Here is a 27,697-nt window from a genome sequence, read left to right on the forward strand (position 1 = left end):
ATCCATAAATACATCTATTTTTCACACATATAGATGCCCCCCAATTGTCCAAATTTGTGCAGGAGAGTCACGATTTTGGGACTCTGCTTGTGTGCAGCTGCAAGGGGGCGCACAGCCGCCTGATCACCAGCTGCAGCCTGCAGGACTAGTTGGGAATCTCCCTCTAGTTGGCTCAACATTAGAGAGAGCAAGGTCTGTCACTTCAGACCATGTTCTACTGCTTTACCCGAGCGTGAGGATATGATGTTGTAGCGCTGTCCTTTGCATCAATAGCCAGCGCGTAGTGTTGAGAGAGAGCGGTAAAGCGAGGTCTGAAGTACCTCGCACTCCCACCACAGGATGGAGGATGGAGAAAGAGGTAAGAGATGGGGAGAAAGGGGTGTAAGGGCAGTATATGTGAATATGTGTGTGTAAGCTTGTGTGTGTATGGGCAGGTGTGTGTGAGAGCAGTATAGGTAATTGTAAGCTGGTGTGTAACGGCAGTATATGTGTGTGTAAAGATAGGTGTGTGTAAGGGCAGTGTGTGTGTATATGTGTGTGCAAAGGAAGTGTATGTGTATATGTGTGTGTAAAGGCAGTGAATGTGTATATGTGTGTGTAAAGACAGGTATGTGTAAGGGCAGTGTATGTGTGTGTGTGTGTAAAGGTAGACAGGGGCCTAAATAAATAAATAAAATGGCCGACTATGCGGCCGTGCACTAAAGTGGCCGTATTTAATGCGTACAAAAAATCAATTTCTGCAGGGGCTCTGCTGCTTACTTGTGCGTTGCTCACACACACACTGTGCGAGCAACGTCCCTTGTTCCACCCAAGACAAGTAAGAAAGCAGCGGAGTCACAGGTGGCAAGTCCTATGCCTCCAATCTGAGGGTTGGGCAGATTCTGTGAATGCAATAAGGGTTCTAAGGGAGGGCATTAATTCACAAGGGGGTACGGGCTGGGGGCATCACTTAACTCAATACTAAAGGGGAGCTGGGTGGTGGGATAAATATACAATGTGGGGCTAGCTGGGGGCAATATACAAGGGTGTGAAGTCATTAGAGTGACCACATCCGCCATGTTTTCAAGGACACATATAACTTTTACATTCTGCTGACCAGCCCAGATAAAATACTGCCCTGCAGTATGTGGGATGTATAGACTCATGGAAGGAACAAACTAGTCAGATATACATCCCCCATACTGCAGGGCAGCATTTTATATATTCTGGCGGCATCAATACACAAAGGGGCAGCTGGGGCCATTACATAAATCAATGCCAAAGGGAGGGCCAGGCTGGGGGCATAAATTCACATAGTGCTGGTTGGGTGCGATATACAAGGGGGCAAAAACACAAAAGGGGGGGTCAACGACAAAGCTGTATGGAAAATGATTTTTTTTATTGTTGTAATTTAGCTTGTCCGGTGGGGGACAGAGCCTGTCCTGGTGTGTGTGGGTGTCGGTGTGAAAGAGCCTGTCCTGGTGTGTGTGTTTGGGTGTCGGTGTGACAGAGCCTGTCCTGGTGTGTGTGTTTGGGTGTCAGTGTTGCAGAGCCTGTCCTGGTGTGTGTGTGTTTGTGTGGGTGCTGCAGAGCCTGTCTTGGTGTGTGTGTGTTTGTGTCGGTGTGGCAGAGCCTGTCCTGGTGTGTGTGGACAGAGCCTGTCTTAGTGTGTGTGTTTGGGTGTCAGTGTTGCAGAGCCTGTCCTGGTGTGTTTGTGTGTGTGTGTTTGTGTCAGTGTGGCAGAGCCTGTCCTGGTGTGTGTGGACAGAGCCTGTCCTAGTGTGTGTGTTTGGGTGTCGGTGTGGCAGAGCCTGTCCTGGTGTGTGTGGGTATCAGTGTGACAGAGCCTGTCCTGTTTTGTGTGTTTTTGGCCATCTGTTTCCTGGCACTTTACTTACTGTAGTAATACATTGAACTATTTCATTTTTACATATACAGAGATAAAACGCCCTCCTGAATTTGTAGTGACTTCAAAGGACATAACTTTCTAGGCCCAGAAATAAGTGAGAGGAAAAGTAAAGGTTTTGTGTTATTTAGTCTATTTCATTCTGCATATCTTATTCAAAAGGATTAGGAAAAGATGGACATGGATGGTGGGCCGATTCGGTGGTGCAATTGGCCACTTGACTAGACTTGCCAAGTAGGGTTTTTTTTGGCCTTCTTTTGGATCAACTTTATAACTAGGTATGTGTGAAATGTTGAACTTGATGGACTGAAGTCTTTTTTCAACCTACTATACTATATAACTTTATGTGTGTAAAGGCAGTCTTGTGTAAGGACAGTGTATGTGTATATGTGTGTTTATGGGCAGGTGTGTGTAAAGACAGTGTGTAAGGGTCCTGGGAGGGAGGCTAACAAAAAACACCTCTGCTGCTGTGGACTACTTTTCCAATGATAGCCAGCATTATGGGGGACACCTGGCTGGCTGACAATCATGGTTCACAGCTAGAATATGCAGCTTTACTGTTGACTGCACTTCCGATGATGCTCAGCCAGCATCATGGAAGCAGTATGTCTGGCTTAGCCTCATATGAACCATTTTGGTCACAGGGCCGACATTTCATGCAGTGAAGCAGCGCGCACAGTGGCAGAGCAGGGAGAAAGAGGCCTCGCGCTCCCACCGCAGGAGAAGTCCTATCTACCCTCTCCCCCTTTGAAGTTCACTTACCTTGTAGAAGTACAAGGTAAGTGAACTTCAAAGGGGGAGAGGGTAGATAGTGAGGAGGGGGTAGATAGGGAGAAGTGAGTAGATAGAGAGAAGGGAGTGAGAAGGGGTAGATAGGGCAAAAGGGAGTGAGGAGGGATAGATAGGGCAGAAGGAAGTGAGAAGGGGTAGATAGGGCAGAATGGAGTGAGGAGGGGTAGATAGGGCAGAAGGAAGTGAGAAGGAGTATATAGGGCAGAAGCGAGTGAGAAGGGGTAGATAGGGCAAAAGGGAGTGAGGAGGGATAGATAGGGCAGAAGGAAGTGAGAAGGGGTAGATAGGGCAGAATGGAGTGAGGAGGGGTAGATAGGGCAGAAGGAAGTGAGAAGGAGTATATAGGGCAGAAGGGAGTGAGAAGGGGTAGATAGCACAGAAGGGAGAGAGAGAGAGAGAGAGAGAGAGAATGGATTAATGTGTGGATGCATTGTGTAAATGAGTGAGAGAATAAATGAATTAATGTGTGGATGAATTGTGAACAGGGCCGGACTGGGACTGAAAAGCAGCCCTGGAAAAATTTGGAGACCAGCCCCATATAGTTTATCTCACGGTGAAGCTCTTATACCCACACGCACCCCTTATACACACCCGAGTCACACTATGTGCCATTCTTTTTATCTCATTATTTGTATTAAAATGCCAGAAAACAAAAGTGTTAAAAGGCTCTAATAAATGAAATACATTACACATAATGGGATCAAAACATTTACTACTGCGAACATTTTTAGATGAAAAAGTTCCATTTTATTCAGTGGAACAAAACACTGATCACATTATTCTTCACGATATTCAGGTAAGAAACTTTTATTTCTTTATTAATTCATGTAGACTATTTTTTTCCATATTTAATAAAAGCTATGATTGAGACATGTTTGGTTTTTATTTCCTTTCATTTGACAGCCTACCCCCGAGTTATCTACCTCTGCCCCCAGGCTTGCCACTCTGCCCCCCTGATATGCCTTCTAACCCCCTATATGCCACTCTGCCTCCAGAAATGCCTTATACCCCCTATATGCCACTCTCTCCCATGATATGCCTTCTAACCCCCTATATGCCACTCTGCCATATAGGGGGTTAAAAGGCATATCATGGGACAGAGTGGCATATAGGGGGGTATAAGGCATTCCTGGAGGCAGAGTGGCATGAAGGGGGTTAAAAGGCATATCATGGGGCACTCTGCCTACAGAAAAGCCTTATGCCCCCTATATGCCACTCTGCCTCCCCGATATGCTTTATACCCTCCTATATGCTCCTCTGCCCCATGATATACCTTTTAACCCCCTTTATGCCACTCTGCCTCCAGATATGCCTTTTGACCCCCTATATGTCACTCTGCATCCAGAAATGCCTTATACCCCTATATGCAACTCTGGCATATAGGGGGTTAAAAGGCATATCATGGGACAGAGTGGCATATAGGGGGTATCAGGCATTTCTGGAGGCAGAGTGGCATTTAGTGGGACACACTTACATACACACACATGCCGATACACACACATGGACAAATACAAAAACCATTATACAGTACAAAAAATAAATTTTTTTACTCACCTTCTACTTCTCTTGACTTCCTGGTAGCTGCACACTGTTCTCTTGACATCCGGTGCTGCAGCAGTCTGCGTGCGAGGGGGCGGAGCTTCCACCCCTCACGCTGCTCCCATCACTATGCAGCCATCAGACTGCTGGGAATGTAATCTAAACGGCCGGTGCGTGCTGATGCCGCCGGCCGGAGCTACTTTAACACTTTTTTTTTATTTATATGGTAAGCTGGATCGGCTCGCCATATAAACTAAAAAAAAAAGTATTAAAGCAGAGGCGGCCGGCGGCATCAGCACGCACTGGCCGTTTAGATTACATTCCCAGCAGTCTGACGGCCGCATAGTGATGGGAGCAGCGTGAGGGGTGAAAGGTCAGTGTGAGGGGGCGGAGCTTTCACCCCTCACGCTGCTCCCATCACTAGACGGCCATCGCACACGGCTGCTGGGTGCTGATGCCGGCCGGCCGGCCGCATCAGCACCCAGCGGCCGCTTTGATTAGAATTCGGGCAGCCTGGGGGGCAGCTCAGCCGCTGTCTTCATGGCCGCCCAGCCCACGGACCTTCCGGCCCACCGGGAAATTTCCCGGTATCCCGGTGGGCCAGTCCGGCCCTGATTGTGAATGAGTGAGAGAAGTAATGAATTTGGGAGAATGCATTCATGAATATGTGTTATGGTCTAGCTGCTTTTCTGTTGCATTGCTGGAGGCTAATACATCCTGGCTGGGTCGCCATGGCTACACTCCTGTCACTCCTGTGACTCAGCCCATTGTCCAGCCCACAGCCTTTTGGCTATTTAAGCAGCTAGACTTCACTTTCTCCTTGCCCTTGTGTTGTTTCCGGCTGCAAGTGCTATCTCTGTGTTCCTGAATTCCTGTGCATGACGTGGCTTTCTCTGACGTCCCTCCCGGCACCTGATTCCTGGCTTGATCCTGACTTCACTGATCTCCGTATTCCTGACCCCGGCTTGTCTTTTGGTATATGCTCTTGGATCTTGATTTGGCTTTGTTCACTATTGTTATTGCAATAAAGGTGATTGCATTTTACGTTTCGTGTCCGTCTGGTTCCTGGTCCCTAACAATATGTGTAAATAATTTGTGTGAGAGAATAAATGATTGTGTGAATGAAAGTGAATTATTGAGTGACTGTAAAAGTGTGTGAATCATAGGTGTATAATTGATTTGTCAAAAAAGTTAAAGATGGTATAATCAGGGTCTTTAAGCATTGGGGACCAAGATGGCACAGGCAGGGCGTTTATGGAACAAAGATGGCTTACGCTCGGCTGTTTGGGGACAATGTTGACTCATGCTGGGCTGTTTGGGGACAAAGATGGCACGTCCTATGTGTTTATAATTTGGGTGCTGGTCAGGTTCTATGTGGCCAATGTGGACGCCAGGGCAGGCTTTGGGGTGTGCAACCTGTAATCTATGCCTGTAATTTAGGGGGTTTTATCTATACCTTTAATGCTGAGTTTGTAAGTGAATTCCAATTGATCTATACCTGCAATGCTGGGTTTTTGTGTTATTCTGTTAATCTTTATCTGCTATACTACGTTTCCATACATTATTTATGTTTACCTGCAAATACAGGATTTGTATGTCTTATTCAGTTGATTAATACCTGGAGTACTGTTGCCATGTGTTGTTTATTTGTAGGGATGCACCGATACCGATACTGGTATCGATGCCGATACACAGCAGTTGCATAAGTACTTGCAAACAGCTCCAATGCCGAAACCGATACTCTGCCTGAACAGTGGCGTCGGCAGGGTTGCCAGAGGGGGCCATGGCCCTCCCTACATCATGCTGTGCCTCCCCAATTAAAACGCTTTTTTTTTTTTTTTTGCACAGAGAGGCATCGAGCGGTTGCTCAGGAATAAGTTTTCAGCAACCATTCGGTGCCTCTCACTCTCCTCCGCGAGGCTTCTCTTCGTGGCAGAGGAGGGAGACAGAGGCCGCACGATCCCACCGCAAGACTTCTACAAGGTAATTGAACTTCAAAGGTGGGGAAAGGGTAGATAGGGCAGAAGGAAGTGAGAAGGGTAGATTGGGCAGAAGGGAGTGAGAAGGGGTAGATAGGGCAGAAGGGAGTGATAGGGCCTGCCTCCGTTTTGCCCACCTCCTGGTGCCACCTCCTGGTTCATCTCCCATGCTTTGATTGACAACGCAAGTATCTGTAATTGGTATCGGTGAGTACTTGACAAAAAGTATCGGTACTTGTACTCGGACTCAAAAAAATGGCATCGGTGCATCTCTATTTATTTGATCTATACCTTCAGTGCTGAGTTTATATGTGATTTCCAGTTGATCTATACCTGCAATGCTATGTTTCCATACATTATTTATGTATACCTGCAAATACAGGGTTTTTATGTCTTATTCAGTTGCACATGCTGTTTCCATGTGTTGTTTATTTGAGCTATACCTGAACTACAGGGAGTAAGTAAAAGAGAGGTATGGTTTAGTGAATGAGGAGACAAAGGGACTGATTACGCATAGGGTCTAATTATATATATATATATATATATATATATATTGGCAACAGGGGCAAATATTTATATATATTGTCAGCAGGGGCAAATATTAATACATATTGTCAGCAGGGGCTAATATTAATACATATTGGCTGCAGGGGCTAATATCAATATATATTGGCTGCAAGGGCTAATATTAATATATATATATTGGCTGCAGGGGCTAATAATATATATTGGCTGCAGGGGCTAATATTTATATATATATTGGCAACAGGGGCTAATATTTATATATATTGGCAACATATATATAATCATATATACATCGGTAGCAGGGTATAATATTTATATATATATATATATATATATTATCAGCATGGTGTAATATTAGTATATATTGGCAGCAGTGTCTAATATTTATATATATTAGCAGTAGGGTCTAATATTTATATATATATATATATATATATATCGGCAGCAGGCTATAATATTAGTATATATCGGCAGCAGGGTCTGATATTAATATATATCGGAAGCAGGGTCTAATATTTATATATATCGGCAGCAGGGTCTAATATTTATATTATATATAAATATATTTATATTTATATTATATTTATAAAATAAAGGTCACAAGCTGTACAGAAAAGGGGAGTTTATAAACTAATTTTAAGGGTATTTGGTCCATATGGTAAACACAGTAGTAACTCAAACAATAAGAAACCAGGTCAAAACAAAGTATGGTATATAGCAGGGGTGTCCAAGTTTTTTCTGCAGTGGGCCACTTCATCAGAATTGTGCTTGAGAGAAAATATAGCATTTAATAAGATATGCAGATTAAAATAAAGTAAATGACACAAAACCTTTACTTTTCCTCTCACTGATTTCTGGGCCTAGAAATGTTTGTGACTACAAATTCAGGATTCTGGATAAGTAAAAATGAAATAGTTCTATTTATTCTAGGGATGCACCAAAATGAAAATTCTAGACCGAAACCAAAAATTCAGGGTTCACTTAGCCAAAACTGAAAATGACCCCCACCTTTAAATATAATAAAAAATTCCACACTTTAAATAAAAGTAAGTTATACACCAAAATTGTACAAAAAATGAAATAATGTTAATGTACTGGTTGGCTGGGCAATCATATATAAATGAATATTGTTATTGTATTTTTTTGTCCGATTTCGGTGTATTAACCACACTTTTATTAAAAGTAAGTAACACACCAAAATTGGACAAAAAAATTCAACAATATGACTTGGCATGATAGGAGTGTGATTGCTAACAGCAATGCGGGGAACTCGGATCTCTGACAGTCGGGGAAGGTCTGCGCGATGGACGCAGACAACCGTCGCTGCTAATCGCAGCTCCTTCCGGCTGCAGCAGAAGTTGTACACGCTGCCCCGACACACACACACTGGGGAATCAGAAGCATCGGTAAGTTTGTGCGGGGGGAGTGTTAAATGGGGGGCATAAGGCATTTCTGTAGGCAGAGTACTCTATGAAATGCCTTTTAAACCCCTTTAATGGCACTCTGCCTCCAGAAATGCCTTTTAACCCTCTATAGGCCCTATACCTCCCTATATGCCACTCTACCCCCTAAATGCCAGAGTGGCATATAGGGGTATAAGGCATTTCTGGAGGCAGAGTGGCACATAGGGGGTCAAAAGGCATATCATGGGGCACAGTGGCATATAGAGGGTTAAAGGGCATATCATGGGGCACAGTGGTATTTAGAGGGTATAAGGCATTTCTGGGGCAGTGTGGCAAGCCTGGGGGCAGATGTGCATAACTGGGGGGGCAGGCTGGAAAATAAAAGGAAATAAAAACAAAATATTTTTCTCAATCATAGCTTTTATTTAAAAAGAAATAGTTTACATAGTTTACATGAATTAACATTTACCGGTAAAACTTTTTTCCTATAGGGTCGTCTTATAATCATGCTTTTTGTTTTTTTCCCTAAATTAATATTCAGATTTCGGGGGGTCGTCTTATAATCGAGCAAATACGGTAATATGTCTGCTTGGTTATAAGATGAACCGATTATAAGACGACCCGCCAAACTTTTAGATCTTAATGATAGAAAAAAGAAAGGGCATGAATAAAGGTCAACCCAATTGGAACAAAAAATACATTTAAAAAACAAATACTGTTTAGCCACTCATTCATATGCAAACTTACACTGTCCCGATTTTGGGTCTCTGTCCCGCCTATCCCTTCCTCTGTCCTGCTTTCCCATGACGCTCAGCCAGCATCATGGACGTAGGATGTCTGCCTGAGCCTTATGGGAATTCAATGTAATGTGTTGGTTATTTTTAATATGCATGACTGTGCTGACAAAAATAAAGCGTGTTTTTAGCGGCGATTTTAAAGTGCAATTGCTTTTATTGGTGAGCTCCGCGAGATTTTAAAAAAAAGTGTCCCTCTTTCACATTTTGAAATGTTGGGAGGTATGTATACCTCCCAACATTCATACACACATTTATTCACACATTTACAACTCATTCATACACACATTTATATATGTAAAGAATGTACGTGTGGCGGTTTTATGCTTTCTTTTTAAACCCTTTTTTAGAGACTGAACTTATTTTCTGTTTAAAATATAAAAAACAGCTTTTTTACTTATTACTTTATTTTCAGGGACACACTATCTCTCTCTCTACTCTACCTCTGAGAAAGAAGATCAAAGTGTGGCAGTAAGACAGAGGGACGATTTTAACAACTCAGTGTTCACAGAACACTAAGTTGTCATTTTTTTACACATGCCACACAGGGGGGTTTGGCAGCAAGTACCTTAAAGCCACAGCTCCAAGAACCCTTTCCATGTGTTTCACAGGGTTCTCAGGTAACAGGTCCCCATACAACACTGCTCCAGGAATCCCTACCACCTGGCCCACAGGAGCTTAGGCAGAAGATATCTTTACATTGCAGCTCCAAGAACCACTTCCACCTGTCAGGGGCCACTGGAACAACAGTGATTGGGCAATTCGACAGCCATTTTTTTTCTTTCCTGGATAGCCTCACTCGTTAATCTTCCAGAAAAACTGTGTTGCCACCAATTGTGGCAAAACATCCTGTAATTGGTTGGCTGTGTTGCGGATTACTTTGATTATAAGATAAGGAATTTTTTTCAGAGCAAATACATGGATATATTTTCAACTCTATACTCATATATATCACACTTCTATCATGCCAAAATTATTACAACTACAGCAAACTGTCTCTAGGAATGAAAGCTAAATTGATCAATCCAGAGCAACTATTTGTGTACAACAAAAATTAAGCGCTTGAGAACAGATCATACCCTTTTGGTCTTAACAGTCGAAACACAGCAATCCCCTCCGTCATAATTGCAGAAAGCTCGGTTGTTCACACCATCACAATAATTGTCTCCAAAGAATGGCTGTAAAAAAACAAAAAACAGACACACAAAAAAATCAACAGCAACCTAAACAACTGGTGATGTGATACAATTCAGTATTTATTTTCCTATCCCAAGAAGAGGCGGGGGTGAGACATACAGATTAGAAGATAGAACCATCCCTCAAAAAAACCGAAATATTTACTGACCGTAAATTATCTTTTCCTTAATATAATGGCAGTAACATTTGGGTCTTGTTCTTTCTTAGGGACAAGAATCCTGTAAAGATAAAAATTAAACCTTTCCTTCTTACCCAATTAATATGCCAAATCCCAACAGGAACTCAGTAAGTAACAAGAACACAGACACATGCTTCCAAAATAATGAAACGGTAGAAAAAAAGGGGAAATATGTACTGCCACTATATTAAGGAAAAATTTCTGTTTTTCCTTGCGTATAGTGGCAGTAACATTTGGGATGTATCGAGATCCCAACACGGGAGGGAAGAATCTAAGAGGCCACTGACCGGAGCACCTTTCGACTGAAATCTGCCACAGGGTAGGAGAAGATGTCTAGTTGGTAATGCTGGACAAAGGTATTAAAGGAGGACCAGGTTGCCACTTTACAGATCTCCTCTGCGGGTGCCGATGCCTTCTCCGACCAAGAAACTGACATAGCCCTATAAGAAAGGGCTATAACAGGAGATGACAGGACCTAGATATTGACTTTGTATGTCAGCCGGATATCGTCTGTGAGCCACCTGTAAATGGTATTTTTTCAATGTTGCTCATTCTGAGGATCTTCTTTAGAAATTCACAAATAGGTGATATGATTTACAGAAGGGAGATGTACGGTCAAGATCTTCAGTGCCTGTCTGACATCCAACTTGCACCACAAAATCCATTCTGGAGAAGAAGGAGATTGAAAAAAGATGGCAGTATCAACGCTTGATTAATATTAGACTTAGAGATGACCTTAAGATTGAATGAAGGTTTGAGATATAAAACAACATTATCCCGATGGAAGATTGTGAATTCAGGTGATGAAGAAAGTGCTTGGATTTCTCCTACACTCCTTGCCACCAGAAACACTGTCTTAATGGATAATAACTTCAAGGAGACTTCTTCCAGAGGTTCAAACAATTTAGAACAAAGTGCTTGAAGCACTAAGGTTAGATACTACGCTGTAAAATTAGATCTCCTCGGGGGTCGCCGAATAGTAGCAGCTTTAAAAAAAAACAAAAAACATCTGATCAGTAGATCAGAGGCCAAATCTGACAAAAGAAAGTGACGAAACGTGGATATCTGTCCTTTAAGGGTAGATACCTTCAGACCTAAAAGGAAACCCTCTTGTAAAACCCCTTTGTAAAAAAATAAGAATAGAATTGATGAAAGGTGGGAAAAAAATTCAAACTTTTGCTGTTGCACCATTGTCCACATGGAAGCTCCCAAAATGTTAATGTCATCCGTCTGATTTCTGAAAACGAACTTTGGTTTAGCCAATAAGGGATAAAGGCCAAGACTCTTTCTGCCGGAATTTTCTGCAGGACACGGGGTATCATTGCCACCAGAGGAAACACGTAGGACATCCTGAAATTCCATGTTATGGAAAGACCGTCCATCACCTGAGGGTTGTCTAGTCTGTTCAGGGTGGCGAATACGGGGACCTTCCTGTTTGTTCTGGACGCCATCAGGTCTATATCCAGACTTATGGACTAGGATGGCAAAAACCCTCTTGTCGAGAGACCAGTTTGTCTGAGACCATTGAGATCTGATGACGTCCTCTGCAATACAATTGTCTTTTTCCCTGATATGAGTGGCAGCTAGATTATCCAGGTTCTGTTGAGCCCACCTCATAACCTCTGCAGAAAGAGACTGCCTTCAGTTCTTGGTAATTCGATGATTGATCTAAATCTTCTGGTGACCAACTTCCTTGCTTGAATTGGTAACCTAAATTAGCTCCCCAGCCAATTCTGGATGCGTCCACCAGTTCACTTGGGATAAAACTTGATCTGAGAGCCTGAAGGCTATATCTAGATCTTCCTCTATTCTGGACTATTTTGTTAAGATCTCCCATTGAAGAGGTCTTATGTAAGATGTAAGAACCCCCAGGATGCGCATAGCTTTTCTGAAGGAACAAGATAAGAAGGGAGTCGATATCTCCCTTCTTATCTTCCTGATCTTTAGCTTTGGGAGAATGAGACTGGAGTACACGACTAGTCCCAGAAACTGCAACTTTGTAGGTTAGTTTGGATTTCTTTTGATTTATGATCCAACCATGTTGCTCTAAAAAAACAATTGTTGTCCGAAGATCCGAGCAAAGGTCTTGTGGAGAACCTGCTTTGAGGAGCCAATCGTCCAAGTTAGGGACGATAAAGAGACCCCTTTCCCTTAAGATGCTGCCATTGGATTTAAGATCTTTGTAAAAAACTCCATGGGGCTGATGACAGACCGAAGGGGGAGCCTCTTGTTCCTTATTGAGCACCTGAGGAATTTTCTGGACTTTATGGCAATAGGAACATGTAGACAAGTGTCCTTTAAGTCCAGGGTCACCATATAATATCCTCACTGTAGTATTTGGATGACTGTGAGAATGGTTTCCATCCTGAAATGCTAGTATTTTATACAACTGTTCACATTCTTTAGGTCCAAAACCGTATGGAAGGAGCCATTTGGTTTTGCTGCTAAAAAAATCTCGATTACCCTCCTTGAAATTGTTGACTTCTTGGGACGGTTTCTATAACTCCTTTTCACAAAAGAGACAGGCATAGTGAAAACAGGGCGGTGTTCTTTACTCATGAAGGATAGGAGGAAATCAGAAACTGTGGCATGGGACTCCTGATCAACCTGACTGTGTATCCTTCTGCAATCATCCTCAGGATCCAACTGTTGTCTGTTCCCATGCTTGCCTGAACCACTGCAGCCTCCCTCCAATTCTGACAGAATTTTCTTGTTTCCTGTTTTTTTGGCTGGTCATGGAACTTTCTGTCATGATATAGTTTCCGAAAATTCTGTGTCTTATATGATTGAAAAGGCCTGGTGTTTTTATATGGATATCGTTTGTTCCATCTGTTCTTTTTATCTTGTGGGAGAGCTCTCTTAGTTTCTGACATATGTTTTAGGAGTTCTTCTAATGGAACTCTAAGAGCTTCTGCCTTTCAAAGGGTAACTTGCATAATGAGGCTTTAGAAGCAGTGTCTGCTGTCCAAACACTTTGAGCTTTAGCTACCGAAGCACTTGGCAGGGCCGCCTTGCATGAAGATCCTGGAAAGAATTCCAAAGGTTTCCCTATTTTACCTTTTTTTACCTATTTTTCAGTGCAAGGTGGCCCTGCCAAGTGCTTCGGTAGCTAAAGCTCAAAGTGTTTGGACAGCAGACACTGCTTCTAAAGCCTCATTATGCAAGTTACCCTTTGAAAGTCTGGAGACCTCTTTAAAGAACTTGCAAGTTTTTTTGCGGAGGAAAGATAGTTTAATCTTCTGAATCTTCACTAGATGAACCTGAATTTGAAGATTTAGAGACTTCACCTGAGAAACAAGTCTGATACGCGTTTGTGTGATCCTGTACTCATACCCAAGGCTTTTTGCTTGAAACCAACCCCAAAAGCACTGCATGTCTTTTTTGTTTTTCTTATGCCAATTGGTCCAGCTGAGCAGGAAATGCACAACTTCTTTTTGGAGCCATCAGGCAGGGGAGTGGCGCAATCTGCACAAGAGACATGCTTGGACTTGAAAGTGGCTTTTTTAGGAGCAGGAGCTGGCATTTTTTCTTTATCAGATTTATCTGGAGAAACCGGACTAGACATCTGAAGACCAGCACCAAAATTTTTTAAAAAAAATAACATATAAAACAGGACAGAGGAACCTTTAAGCTAAAGATAGATTTATCCTACCTTAAAATTCCTCAATCCGTGTGGGGGGTGCCAAGGATATCCAGTATTGACAAGTGCTCCTGCAAAAAGTTTAAATAGCCATTCAAAACTGGCGCCCTGTGAAATATCTGAGACGAGCATGCTCTGCAGTGCAATGAGATCTTCAGTGAAATGCAGCATCTCCTGGTGTGTCTTCCACCGTTATGCGCATGATCATATCTGGGAACCACAAAAAGGATCTGCCACTCCGTAAACGCTACAGAGATCAGTCTCACTCTGTTTGCCGCGCGGGGAGCCCCATGGCTACAACCCGTGTGCCCCACATGTCTGTCCCTGAAAGGGACAAGAAAGAACTGAGTTCCTGTTGGGCTTTGGCATATTTATTGGGTAAGGAGGAGGATTCTTGTCCCTAAGAAAGAACAGTATTATTATAGCCTTGTAGTTTGAATAGTATATATAGTTTTGTCTTGTACCAAACTGATCTTCATAGTATAATTAATGTGAATATATATTGGGCTCACATTTTTAGGTCATTTGCCTGCCATACTATATTAAAAAATAGTTAATCACTCTAATATAAGTGTATTTAATACATTTACCTGAAAGATGCAATGTCAAACTAATTATATGCTATAGTAATATTATTAAATATACTATGCCAAATCATCTTTATTTCTTGTCTAAACTTTCTCTGTATAAATAACTACAGTTAATTTTGCACTGTTGTACATATTTTTGCATAACAGGAACATTCTAATACCCAAAAACATATTCCTGCCAAATGAAGGTTTCACTTTAAAAATATCTTTGCATGTCATAATATATATACTTTTAGAGCATTATTTCATGAATAACATGTTTTTAAGTTTTGTGTAATCTTTTTATTTTAGCTTTTTTTTTTTACTTTTCTTTTTTTCATGTAACATCTCCTGAGTAAAGTGATACATGCATAGGTTTGTCAGGTTGTTTGGGGCTAAAAGGCCATTTTGGGAGGTGTACATTATTCAATTTGCTATCTTCTCCCATCAAACCATATATTTTTTGTAAACTGAGTATTTCAAATGGTGGGATTTTAACATTTCCATGCCAGGATTCTTGGGAAGATACAGCACAAATTTAGGAATTTTAAAGCGGCCAGCGGGGGTGGACAACGGCTGCTTTGAACTTCGCACCCGGGCGGCTGCTTTGAATGTGGTCTGCTGGCCCATGAAATTTCCCGGTGCGCCAGTCTGACCCTGCTCACGCGGGCCGCACCTCAAAGTACGTTGGACGCCCCTGGACTAGTATATGTTTTTATCATCTAGTAAAAATGTATTTAGTTTCCAGCTCCCTCTGCACTTAGACTTAAAATATTCATAAAGGTGTATAACATACCACATGATCTAACCATGATCTTTATTGAGCCAATAAAGTTGGGTAATTTTACACTTTAACCCCTTGATTACAATTGACGCAGGGCATGTCATGCACAAACATCCAGTTAGTGACAACTGACGTTCCAGGAACGTCATGGCTTTAAACGGGTGAAGAAATCAAACTACGTTCACTTTCTACACCCAAGTGGTGTTGCTGTAATAGAAACATAAGTGACGGCAGATAAGAACACTTAGGCCCATCCAGTCTACCCAACCTCTGAGTACTTTCCATAGTACCTGCCCATATCCTATATCTAGCTTGGCCTTATGCCTATCCCATGGGTCCACTACCCTTTCCGTAAAGTAATATTTCCTGATGTTACCGTTAAACCTTTGCGCCTCTAGCTTATGACTATGCTCTCTTGTTGTGGTAGTACTTCTCCTTTTAAATAAACTCTCTTCCTTTATCTTGTTGATTTAAATCTTTCTATCATATCCCCCCTGTCACGTCTTTCTTCCAAGCTATATATGTTAAGATCCTTTAACCTGTCCTGGTAAGATTTATCCTGTAATCCATGAACCATTTTAGTAGCCCTTCTCTGAACTTTCTCCAACATATCTATATCCTTCTGGAGATACGTCCCCCAGTACTGTACACAATACTCCAAGTGAGGTCTCACCGGTGATCTGTACAACGGCATGAGCACTTCTCTCTTTCTACTGCTAATAGATCTCGTTATACAACCAAGCATTCTGCTAGTGTTACCTGCTGCTCTACTGCATTCTTTACCTACCTTTAAATCCTCAGAAATATTTACACCTAAATCCCTTTCCTCGCACGTTGAGATTAGGACAGTATCAAATATTCTATACTCTGCCCTTGGGTTTTTATGCCCTAGATGCATTACTTTGCATCTATCCACATGAAATGCCAGTTGCCACAGCTCCGACCATTTTTCCAGTTTACATAAATCATTTGCCATTTGGCTTCTCCCTCCATCAACCCTGTTGCGAATTTTTGTGTTGTCAGCAAATAGACATACCTTTCCATCAAGACCATCTGCAATATAACTAATAAAAATAATAAAGAAAATTGGTCCAAGTACAGATCCCTGAGGAATCCCACTGGTAACAAGACCTTGCTCTGAATATTCACCATTGACTAAAACCCTCTGTTTTCAGTCACTTAGCCACTCCCTAATGCATTCAACAACATTGGGATCTAACCTCAGAGATTGCAGTTTATTTGTAACTCTATGTGGCACAATGTCAAAGGCCTTACTGAAATCCAGATACACAATGTCTACTGCACCACCTTGATCAATTACTTTAGTCACCCAATCAAAAAAATCAACAAGATTTGTTTGGGAAGATCTTCCTGAGGTAAACCCATGTGACTTCAGATGTTCAACAATCCTGTCCTTTAACATTGTTTCCATTAATTTCCCCACTACAGATGTAAGACTAACTGGCCTGTAATTTCCCGACTCCTCCCTACTACCTTTTTTGTGAATGGGCAAAACGGTTGCTAATTTCCAATTCCCTGGGATGACTCCTGTTACCAATGATTCGTTAAATAAATCAGTTAACGGTTTTGCTAGTACACCACCAAGCTCTTTTAATAACTTGGGCTATATCCCATCAGGTCCCATGGACTTATTTGTCTTTACCTTAGACAACTGAAGTAGAACCTCCACCTCAATAAACTCACATATTTCAAATTACTAATTTTCATTTGTAAAAACTGAACAGAAATATTCATCGAGGCATTCAGCAACATCTGGCCCCTCCCCGGAGTTTCAACATACACCCATTTTAAAAGAGTTTAGGAGGCAATCAACGATCACCTCCTTAACTTCAATGGTGTCGCTGAAATGCCTCAAGAACAGTCACAGCCGCCACTCGCAAGATGGTGGCGCGTCCTTGAAAAAAAAATAAAGAAGTTGAAAACGTTTCCACGAGGGCCTCTGGCTCCCCTTGCAGGTTGAATACATGTACTGCATTCAACCATGCAAGTCAATGGAGCCCAGCCTTCTAATCACAATGTGATTAGTAAAATAAATGTAAAGAATAATAATAGGAAAAACATACAAGGTTACCCTGTAAAGGGCAAAACAATATTGTGAGTTGGGATCATATAGCCACACAGTCTTAGGGTCTAAAATACCACACAAGGTTATCTTTTTTAGAAATTATAGTCTTTTTTATTAAAAGGTCTGGCAAAGAAATCATAAATCTAAAACAAACAAAAAGAAATCCGAGCACTAACTAACAGTTGTTAGACAGTTGTTATCGTTGGACAGCTTACCCGCTGCCAACAAAACATAAAGAAGCACAGACCTTTTTCCTTTTTAAGAATAGTTCAGCAGACTCTTTTGGAGAGAAATGCAGTCTCACTCACTGCTTGTGTCTTTTTCACCTGAATACCTCACAGGGTAATTTTTGTAGCAGCCTCCTGCTGCTCATTGCCATATCTGGGATCTTCTGGGCTCCGGCTACCCGGAGCCTTGCCTTGCGGGACGCGGCCAGGACTGCACACTAACTTCAGGGGGCAGCCCCGTGATGTCGATAGGAGTTCTCCCTGACAGCAGTGGGAAACATCTCCATTTAAAGTGAAAATGGGAGGGGAGTGGGGTATGCATTGTACTGCAGTATTTTCCGTGAAATATATATGCCATCCACCACCATGCCCTGTCACAATATATATAAAAAACAATATTTTTATCTTAAAACAATTCTCGCATGGAAAGAGATTAAATACTGGCATGTTTAATGCCCATGGGGGTCTACTTTATCAAAATGTATGATTAGATGGGGTAAATTGAATTGGACGTGTTCTGCAATGTCCCAATTAACACAGGGGGATGGATGACCACATGTCAAATTTCCAATTTAAAATATGCACATGTTCCAAATGTGGCCTTTTACCTCCCAAACAAGCCAACAAACCCATATGGGGTATCACTGTACTCGGAAGATGTTGCTGAACACAAAGTGGGGTGTTGCATACCTCCCAACATTTCAAAATGTGAAAGAGGGACACTTTTTTTAATCGCTATTGCAGAACTCATCAATGCATTTGCACTTTGCAATGCCACGCTTGCATCGTTACTTAAAACACGCTACATTTTTGTCAGCACAGTCATGCATATTAAAAATAAAGAACACATTGAATTCCCATACCAGCCAGCTGAGCCTCACTGGAAGTGCAGTTAACAGTACTATGAATTACAATTCCCATGATGCTCAGCCAGCCAGGTGTCCACATGACTAGGTATCGTGGGAGTTCAAAATCTGAAGTGACAGACCTCGCACTCCCTAATGTTGAGCCGACTAGAGGGAGATCGTGATCTCCCAACTAGTCCTACAGGCTGCAGCTGCTGATCGGGCGGCTGTGCGCCCCCCCACCCGCAGCTGCACCTGAGGGACAGCGGCTCTCGCCTCACCCTACCTCTGCCCCTGCAAAGCGGGATAAAGTCGGGGGCATAGTGCTGTGTGACACTGACATAAACCAGGAGCTGTAAATTCATACCTAAAGTACAACGTGTGTGGGAAAAATACACACAAGAAATACTACTGCAAACTTTGACAAAGGCTGGTAGTAGAATTAGTGCTTGGAAAGAGTTAAAACACCAGCATTTGAAATAGCCTGGGGTGTCTAGTTTTCAAAAATATATGGTTTTATTGGGCACAATGAATTGGCCAGGCTCAATCATGGGCAGTGGATCAACAAATGTCAAAGTTCAACATTGAAAAATGCGCATGCCCCAAATGTGGCCCTTTTGCTCCCAAACACCCAGGCAAACCCTGCATGCATGGGTGGTATCACTGTACTCGGGAGATTTGCTGAACACATATTGGGATGTTGTGTGACAGTGACATATACCAGGACATGTTAATTCATACCTAAATAAAATGTGTGTGAAAAAAATGACTACCACAAAGTTTGACAAAGACTGGTGGTAGAATTAGTGCATGGAAAGAGTTAAAATACTAGCATTTGAAATACCCTGGGGCGTCTAGCAGATGGGGGAAGAATTACCAGATTTGGAAAAAATGGTTTAGAAATAGCAAAATGCTACTTGTATATGTTCCCAACACTGGACAAGTTGACTTAGTATCCAATTTGTAAACTAACAAATATGTAATATGCCCCATAACACGCAGAAAAAAGCTAACAAACATTGGATAGATCTAAACTCAGGACAAATAGTAGAATTTATTTACTATGTTTTTTATTAGCTTTTATAGATGAGTAAAAGATTTTTGAAATAAAAGTCAGAAAAAGTCAGAAAAATACTTTTTTTTATAGTAAATCATATGATAGAATCACAATTATGACATCTAAAGAAAGTCCTTCTTGTCCTGAAAAAACAATATATAACTTGTGTGGGTTCAGAAATAAGAAAATTACAGCTGAACACGAGCACTGCAGAAATGTTAAAACAGCCATTGTCACGAAGGGTACAAAAAATAAAATCAGCCATTGTCACAAAGGGTACAAAAAATAAAGTCAGCCATTGTCACAAAGGGGTTAAAGTGTAAGCCATGTAATGGTCTATGCATGAGTACCAATTATGCACTGGCGAATAAAATGCACTGGCTATGCAAGACTACACTAAGCCGCTTTAGATAACAAATTGGATACTAAGTCAACTTGTCCAGTGTTGGGAACATAAATATTTACTATTGTATATAGTATTTCATTCATGAGGCAAATCAGTATGATCGATTACATTTTGGACCAGTTACTTGTTTATGTATCAGTTTAATTTCTCCAATTTTTGTGCCTTTTTCATTGCCTGGGTATATTGTGTGGCATATATGTTTCCCTTGCCACCCCTGGCAGCCATTAAACTAGATAATCCCCCTCCCAGCTCAGGTAGGGAGAATGAGTTCCTGTTTTTTCAAATCCTTGGTTACAACTAAGTCTCCCCCATACATCCACCCTAGGAAGGTACGTTTTAATGGTGGGTACAAATATGATGGCTGTACATTCAGCTCCCAGAGGGATGACTGGATCTTCTTCCCACGCCATCTGTGGCGTGAAGAGAGGTGTTCTGAAGGCATCGCCGCAGAGCCCCTTCTTTCCATGTTTTGCTGGTAGCAGCAGTGGAATCAATATGGATTCTGCATCTGACGTCAGGCACATGCATAGCAGCAGTGGAATACGTAAGTGTTTTGGTGCCAGATTTAAAAAACAGGTAGCTGATTCAAGCAGTTGTGTGTGTTTTATGCAGTTTTGCTTGGTGTTTGCAGCAATTTTAGTTCCAATACTGCCCTGTACCTTCAATCTGTTAATGACTTGAGCAGCAAGTGTTTTATAGGGAATATTGCTACCAGGAATGAGAGGGGTTTCCTCATTTATTAAATTATATTTAATGTTTCTTTAGCATGGCCATCGACCATAGGACCCCAGAGGGTCCAGCTGTTAGGTCCAACTGTTGGTAGTTGGGTGCAGTAGCCCTGCACTTGTCTGCATGTTTTTTATAGTGTTGCTGGGCTTGTAGTGGGTTGCGTTGGAGTTGTAGGAAGGATTGTGTGAGGTCTTGTATTCTTGTGGTGGCTTCGGGTACAAGTTTGGGTACGGGTGACTTGGGAAACGTGGTTGGATGGAAACCTGAATTAGTATAGAAGGGAGAGACACGCAGAGACCATTGTACCTGCTTATTATAGGTGAACTCCGCTGTGAGTAGCAGTTGGGCTCAGTCATCCTGTAGGTTACGAAGCAGCGTAGGTAATGTTTCACGAACAGTACAGCAGTCTTGGTGGCTGAGGGTAGCCCTTTCAAAGGGATAAAGTGAGCCATCTTTGAGAATCTATCCACAACAACTAGAATTGTGGTAAGGCATTGAGAAGGAGAAAGATCCACCATGAAATCCATCGTTATCTCCTCCCATGGACATGTGTGTGCTGTCAGGGTTTGTAGGACTCCTGCAGGCTTTTGTCATGGCTCTTTGGTGGCAGTACAGATAGGACATGAGGAAATGTATGAAGCGATGTCTGCTCTCATAGCTGGCCACCAGAAGGTCCTTTTGATCTGAAATGCCCTTTATTGAGAATGGTGGTCTTCTCCTCTTTGCTTGTGTCACGGAGCTGTATAGTCCGACCGACTACCTCCGCCGACTTGTGCTCCCTTAACCTGGGACAACACACTGCCGCTGGGGAGATGGTCCGGTTGACGCCTGCAACCCCTCCCTGGTGCTCCAGCTGCTGCTGGGGTGATGGGCCAGCTGCCGCATTTCCCTGGATCCCAGTAACTGTTGCAGGTGCAGGGCAGAGGCCAGCTGCACTCTGCTCTGTTGTCAGCGCTTCAGCTGGTGGTTGGGGTTCTGGGCCAACTTCCCAACATTCCAGGGACCCAGGTGTGGAGACTGCAGTCCTATACACTATCACAGTCTGTGGGGCAGCCTAATTGGACCTTACAAGGTTGCTGTGGTCTGGCTCAGGAAACAGCTTCAGGAGGCCAGCGGCACTCTGCCCCTATGGCAGCTCTTCTGCTGGGTGGGTGCTAGTGGAGACCGCAGTCCCATTTACTACACCCAGAAAACTTTCTTCCTTTCCCTGGGAAGTGAAGAAAACTGTAAGCCCTCCTGGACCAACATCCTCAGATGTAAAATCAATTAAATCCACAATCTCTGGATCCGGTTGTGGTGTAAAGTCACATAGCTCCGGTATCGGATCTGGGTTAGCTGCCCAGTATTCCTGTGACTCAGGGGTGGAGACCGCAGTCCCATCCACCCCGCCTGGGTCAAAATCCTCAGATGACCACTCCATAACATCCACAAAATTCATGGTCACTTGGGCTTTCTGTTGAGCACGGTCGAAGAGTTTTTTTATATGCCTTCTCCAGTTCCCACTCCTGTGTAATTAAAAGGTCTAAATCTCCTTCCTCTCAGTCCTAGTACATCTGGGAGGTCCAACTCCCTGAAATCCCGGATGTCCTCAATCCGCCACTCCGCAGTACTGCCGAAGTCCGGATCCTCCTGAAGACTATCTCATAATAATCCTGGGCCACCGAAGTCATAGCCCTTTGGAGAACATTTTTTTGCAGTTCCCCAATATGCTTGCTCTGCATGCCAATGCAGAGCCAGATAGTGATTGTCCAGCTCTATCTCCTGTTGGACCAGTTTGTCCAATTCGGATACCCATTGTTCCTGGGGTTGCTGTCTCAAGAATGACATTCGTAGTTCCCGCTGGTCTCTAATCCTTTGTACGGATCTTTGAAGACACTGACCCCGGCGTATAACAGCCTTCTGGAGGGCCACCTGCCATAGTGACCCTCGAACCACTTGCGTCAGTTTTTGGTATTGTTCTGTAGGCAGAGCAGTGGTGTAGCAGGGGAGTATGACCCGCAGTAGCCCCTGGAATTCTGATGTCACATCCATGTCTTTGTCAAGGGGACCGAAGTCTGCCGTCCTGTCGTTCAATCCCGGTAGAAAGGAAGTGTCTCTCAGACTAAGAAGCAATCCCGCCGCTTGCCACCAATGTCACGGAGCTGGATAGTCTGACTGATTACCGTCGCTGACTTGTGCTCCCTTTCCCCGGTTTCCCAGTCACTAGCCGAGACTCAGTGTAGGGTATAAACCAAAATGAAGACTGCTTTATTTTTCATACACAGGGCTGGATATATACAGCAAAACACACATTAACATAAAACATGATATTGGGATACAAACTACCCCCTTAATCTGCCTCCTAGAGACAATATGGTCAGTAAAGGGATTAACAATACAATGGGGTCCTCTACTATCTATTACTGGCCGAAACCAGTTCCAGGGATGGCCGGGGTAAATGTCTGTAGTGGTGGAACTGGGGGGGAAGGGGGGGAGATGGTAGTGCACCATGGGTGGAGGGGTCTGATATTAAAGTGAAACAATAGTGGTCACTCCCTGCTTGCAGATCCTGGCTATCTGCCAGAGATAATCCCCTCAGCAAGTGATGGGACAATATACTGCTGGGGTAGCCACAGAAGTCTTTACAAAGTCAGGGCCCATAGTCAATAGGGAGGAGGCTGACAGTCAGGCCTCTCCAGGGGCCCCAGTGATGGAGGGTTCCGTCACAGCTTGGATCTGTGAGTTCAGCAAGGCGGGATAGGGCATTCTTCAAGGCAGGTCTGTAAGTGATGCGGAGGTCGAAGTGGCTGAAGAATAACACCCAACGTGCTTGACGTGGCCATAGTTGTTTGCAGATTGTAGACACTCATGGTTGGTATCAATTCTTCCAATGCCTGTTTTATGTCAAGGAGTTCACAATCCGGAACATCGTAGTGTATCACTGGGTGTAAATTCTGGTCATCTGAACGCTGGGGATAGAACAGCCCCAACAGCATTCTTGGATGCATCCACTTTCAATATGTAAGGTTTCTGTAAATCAGGGAACAGTAGTATGGGGCCACATTGGAGTATTTTTTTATGAATCTATGGTAAAAGTTTGCGAAACCCAAGAAATGTTGAATCTCCTTATTGGTAGTGGGACAAGGCCATTGGCAGATGGCAGTGGTTTGCCTGTCATCCATTAGAAGGCCTTGTGGTGTTAGAGTAAATCCCAGAAATTTGACATTGTCCAATCTTTATAAATAACTTTTTCAATGGAGCAAGATTGTTTACTAAAATTAGTAACAAATGTGAGTCTGGGTTGTGTAACATTCCTTTGAGAAGGACTTAAAAGAGATTCTCTTTCCGGGTCATTCATTAATAATAATTGTGATTTTACAACTTCCTCTGGATAACCTTGTTCATAAAATCTTTGTGACATCTCATGTAACTGATCATTGACCTGTGTTTCCTGAGAGACAATTCTCTTGACCCTAAGGAATTGACTTTTTGGAAGTGATTTGAATAGTGTAGTAAGGTGTTCCTATCAAGAGATTTTCTAAATAAATTAGTCTCCAATTTACCATTCTTTTTGTAGATCATAATATCCAGGTATGTAATGGATGTAAAATCATAAGACATCGTAAACTTGATACTATCTGAACAAGTATTAAGAAACTCAAAGAACACATCCAGGGATTCCAATGTGCCGCCCCATAGCAGCAACAGGTCGGCGCATTGTTTAAAAATATTATTGGAATAAATCAATTTATTTTCCAGATCTGCCATAAAGATATTGGCATGTTTGGGCGCCAGATTGGAACCCATGGAAGTTCCCTGGCACTGTAAATAAAATTTATCCTGGAAGAAAAAATTATTATCCACCATAGCCACTTCAAGCAATCTCATCAGAAAGGAAAGGGTATCATCTGTGTATCATAGATGAAGTGTCCAAAAAACGCATTCCAAGAATTCCCTATGGACGTACCGGTACATCCAGCCCTTCTTACAGCGGCAGGGAACCTTCTTGCAGCGGCAGCCTGGACTACCCCCTGACAGCAGAAGCCGGCATCGCCAGCTTTCTGCTGTCTGATCTATGCACGTCTGTGAGGACATAAAAATTCTACAAAAGATTTACACCTTATAGTATGTTCCCTGGTGCTGGGAAAGTATGGAAAATCTATATAAATTAGGTATTTCTGAAATCAGGACACCTGAATTGATAAACTTGGAGGGAATTTTACATCACTTTACCTAATTTTGTGAGGATTCAGAGGGAACATTTTTTAAAAAAATAGGGTTTTTTTTAAATTCTTGGTAGTTTTTACTAAATTTCTCATTCTAAATTTTCAGCTTTCAAAAGAAAGCTCTATCTCTCCTTGAAAAAACAATATATAGTTTACACGGGTACACTATTCACAGGAAAGGAGAATAATCGCTGAACCGACAGCGCAAAAATGGCAAAATTGCTTCGGGACTTGAGGTACCAAAACCCCCTGGGATTGAAGGGGTTAACTTGAAAGAGACCTCATTGTGAGGTTGAAAAGTTGTTCTTTGTCTCAATAAATCTGCCAGACGTTGGAACTCTTGAGTGCCTGGAGCCTTTATTTATCTATTGGATTTACTGGGGAACGGGCCCTTCCTGGCACAGTTAAGCACCTGGGTTCTCTTGGAGTGTGCAGATTCCTCGTTCTGGTTATTCATTAATCACTGCCAAATCTAGACCTAAAGACACCTCCCATGGCTGCTCTAGGAAGTCAAAGACATTATCGGTCCACGGAACTATAGCTAAGATTATAGAAGAGGAGTGAAAACATCCTGACAGATGGTTAATGCTTCTAGAGAGGCTACAATATAATTTCCCTGTAATGAGGTAGACATGGCCTCTTGGGATGTTTCAATGGTGAATCAGGCAGTAGCAAAGGCAACAAGACATACTGTCCTTCCGGTTGAGAATAGACCAAGAGTGTTTTACATAAGACAATTTCTGCAAGTTTTAAGTCTTGTATTATCTCATTGTCAGTTGCAAACTTTCCAAACTCTTGGCTACAGCATCTGTAGAAGGATTTCAGCAGGGGTGCCTGACTTTACCAGGAATATTACAGCGATTACCTCTGCAGAGGATTTCTTATGAAATGAATCCACTGAGAATTTGAGGATGACTGCTATATCTCTTCCGCTCTGACTGTTCTGGCCCTTACAGCATTGAGGCTAGTCTGCGGATGGGGCTTCTAAGAATACATTGTTCCACGCCTTTCTTTTTTTTTTTTTTTTTTTTAATGGAACAGTGATACGTTTATGGCATAAAGCACAGAAGTCTGTACAAAAAATACGGATACAAATACAATAGAATATGTTTTATAAATTATTCTTTTCAATGCTGGTACATATTTCATTCGTAAGGAAAAATAAATCCAGGCTATCCGTTGTCACGGACAGGGCTATCGGCCGAGCCGTGACGTGGGAGTACGGGCGTAACAAGGGGCAAACGCCAACCAGACTTCCGGCGCGTTTGGTCACTTTCCCCGCAGGGCACCAAGCAACCACCACCAACCCCAACCAGTCACCCCAAAACTCCCAGTGTAAAACACGCTGCCACCACCAAGAACTTTAAAACCGGGCGTCTTAGGTTACCCAAAAACAATTAGACTGCGATAACTACACAATCCCCAAACTGATATCTATATAGTTAACCGCTTAGTAACGTGACGTATCTATATGTATACAAAAGGCTATCTCCAGGCTGAATTCGGTTAGAGAACAAAGACAGAACTGATTAAAAATGTTTAATCTGAGTATAAAATGGGTCACAGTGCTGTTACACAAAAATGCATGTAAAAAGAGACATAGACTAAAATAGTAGAAGTACAAAACAGTATAAAATAAAAGGGATAAAACAGAGTATCATACCACACTTCCTTGGAACCTTGATGTTGTCTCTCTGATGATAAAAACAGGCTCTCTCTCCATTACCAATTGCCCACCTTTTTATCCCCCCCCAAGACCGCCCTTTTCCTGTTACCTGAGCAAGGGGATGGGAGTAGGGGGTTCAGAACTATGACCTTCTGAAGGCGGGGTTATATCTTCTCAACTTTGGTCTGGGATCACAAAATATGTAATATGACGCTGGCTGAGCTTGGCATAATTATGACACCAGGATCATCATAATTCTCTGGTCCTAGTGATCATTTTCATACCAAACTCCACACCTGTATCAGTTAGCACAAGGACACGTTCGCATAACACTTGTTATGGTCATGCCTGCATGGCGTGTTTGGTCTCCCTGAAACCAGCACATCACAGACATAAGGATGCAATATATGATAGGGCCCAAAGGTTATGTACTCATCATATTTTGGACATTATACATTTAATAATTTTACCCTGTGTCTATTGATACCCTGTCTCCACACCCCAAGGAGACGTAGCCAGGATGTCTGGCCCTTCACTCTTCCACAGGAATCCCTTCCTGTCCAAGGTGACAATACCCAGCATGGGGTAATCAAGTTTTATTTTGGGTTCTGGCTCCAAAAGGAAAGGTGTGAACAAATGTTACTGGACTCAAATCCCTTAACCCATTCAGTGCCAAGCCCCAGTTACTCATGCCATGGCATGACACCTCCCCCTTTAAGAGGGTGGCCCAGAGATTAAGCCACAAGCTTATCTCTGCGCCAACCTACTCTTTCCCTGGGTAACAGTTTCCGGCTTAGATAAAGTATTTCTTTGGGAAAACCCATCCTGCGGAATATACTGAGCAAAGCATCAGCTACCTTATCTGCTCTGCTACAGGATAAGGCCATGGTCTCAGGGTACCCAGGGGCATAGTCCAGCCCCTTAATAACAGATTGTTTCTTCATGCGGCTCGGTATAGCTACAAGTCCCAACAAATCTACTTGATGGGTAGCTAGGGTGTCCCGCCCTGGGTTCTCAAACCAAGTAGGCACTATGTGAGGGATATGTGTAAAAAAAGTGAGAAAAACCAGTATAGGGAATAGGATAGTGAATGGTAGGAATAATCAACCTTAATGGCTTTCCTTGTGTATCTGGAACCACAGCTGCAACCCTTAAGCAACACTCTCCGGGTGTTGAAGTAATACAGCAAAA

The 27,697-nt window shown here is 42.7% G+C and overlaps 1 protein-coding gene across 1 annotated transcript in view; it reads right to left on the reverse strand.

The window, feature by feature from the left end:
- Positions 1-27,697, reverse strand: part of PAPPA (pappalysin 1) — a 492,315-nt gene that overhangs the window by 8,878 nt on the left and 455,740 nt on the right. The window contains exon 21 of the mRNA XM_053473077.1: positions 9,997-10,095. Coding sequence (XP_053329052.1) covers positions 9,997-10,095 — 99 coding nt within the window. The remainder of the gene's footprint in view (positions 1-9,996; positions 10,096-27,697) is intronic.

The sequence above is a fragment of the Spea bombifrons genome, chromosome 8, assembly GCF_027358695.1.
Source record: "Spea bombifrons isolate aSpeBom1 chromosome 8, aSpeBom1.2.pri, whole genome shotgun sequence".
NCBI classification, from domain to species: domain Eukaryota; kingdom Metazoa; phylum Chordata; class Amphibia; order Anura; family Pelobatidae; genus Spea; species Spea bombifrons.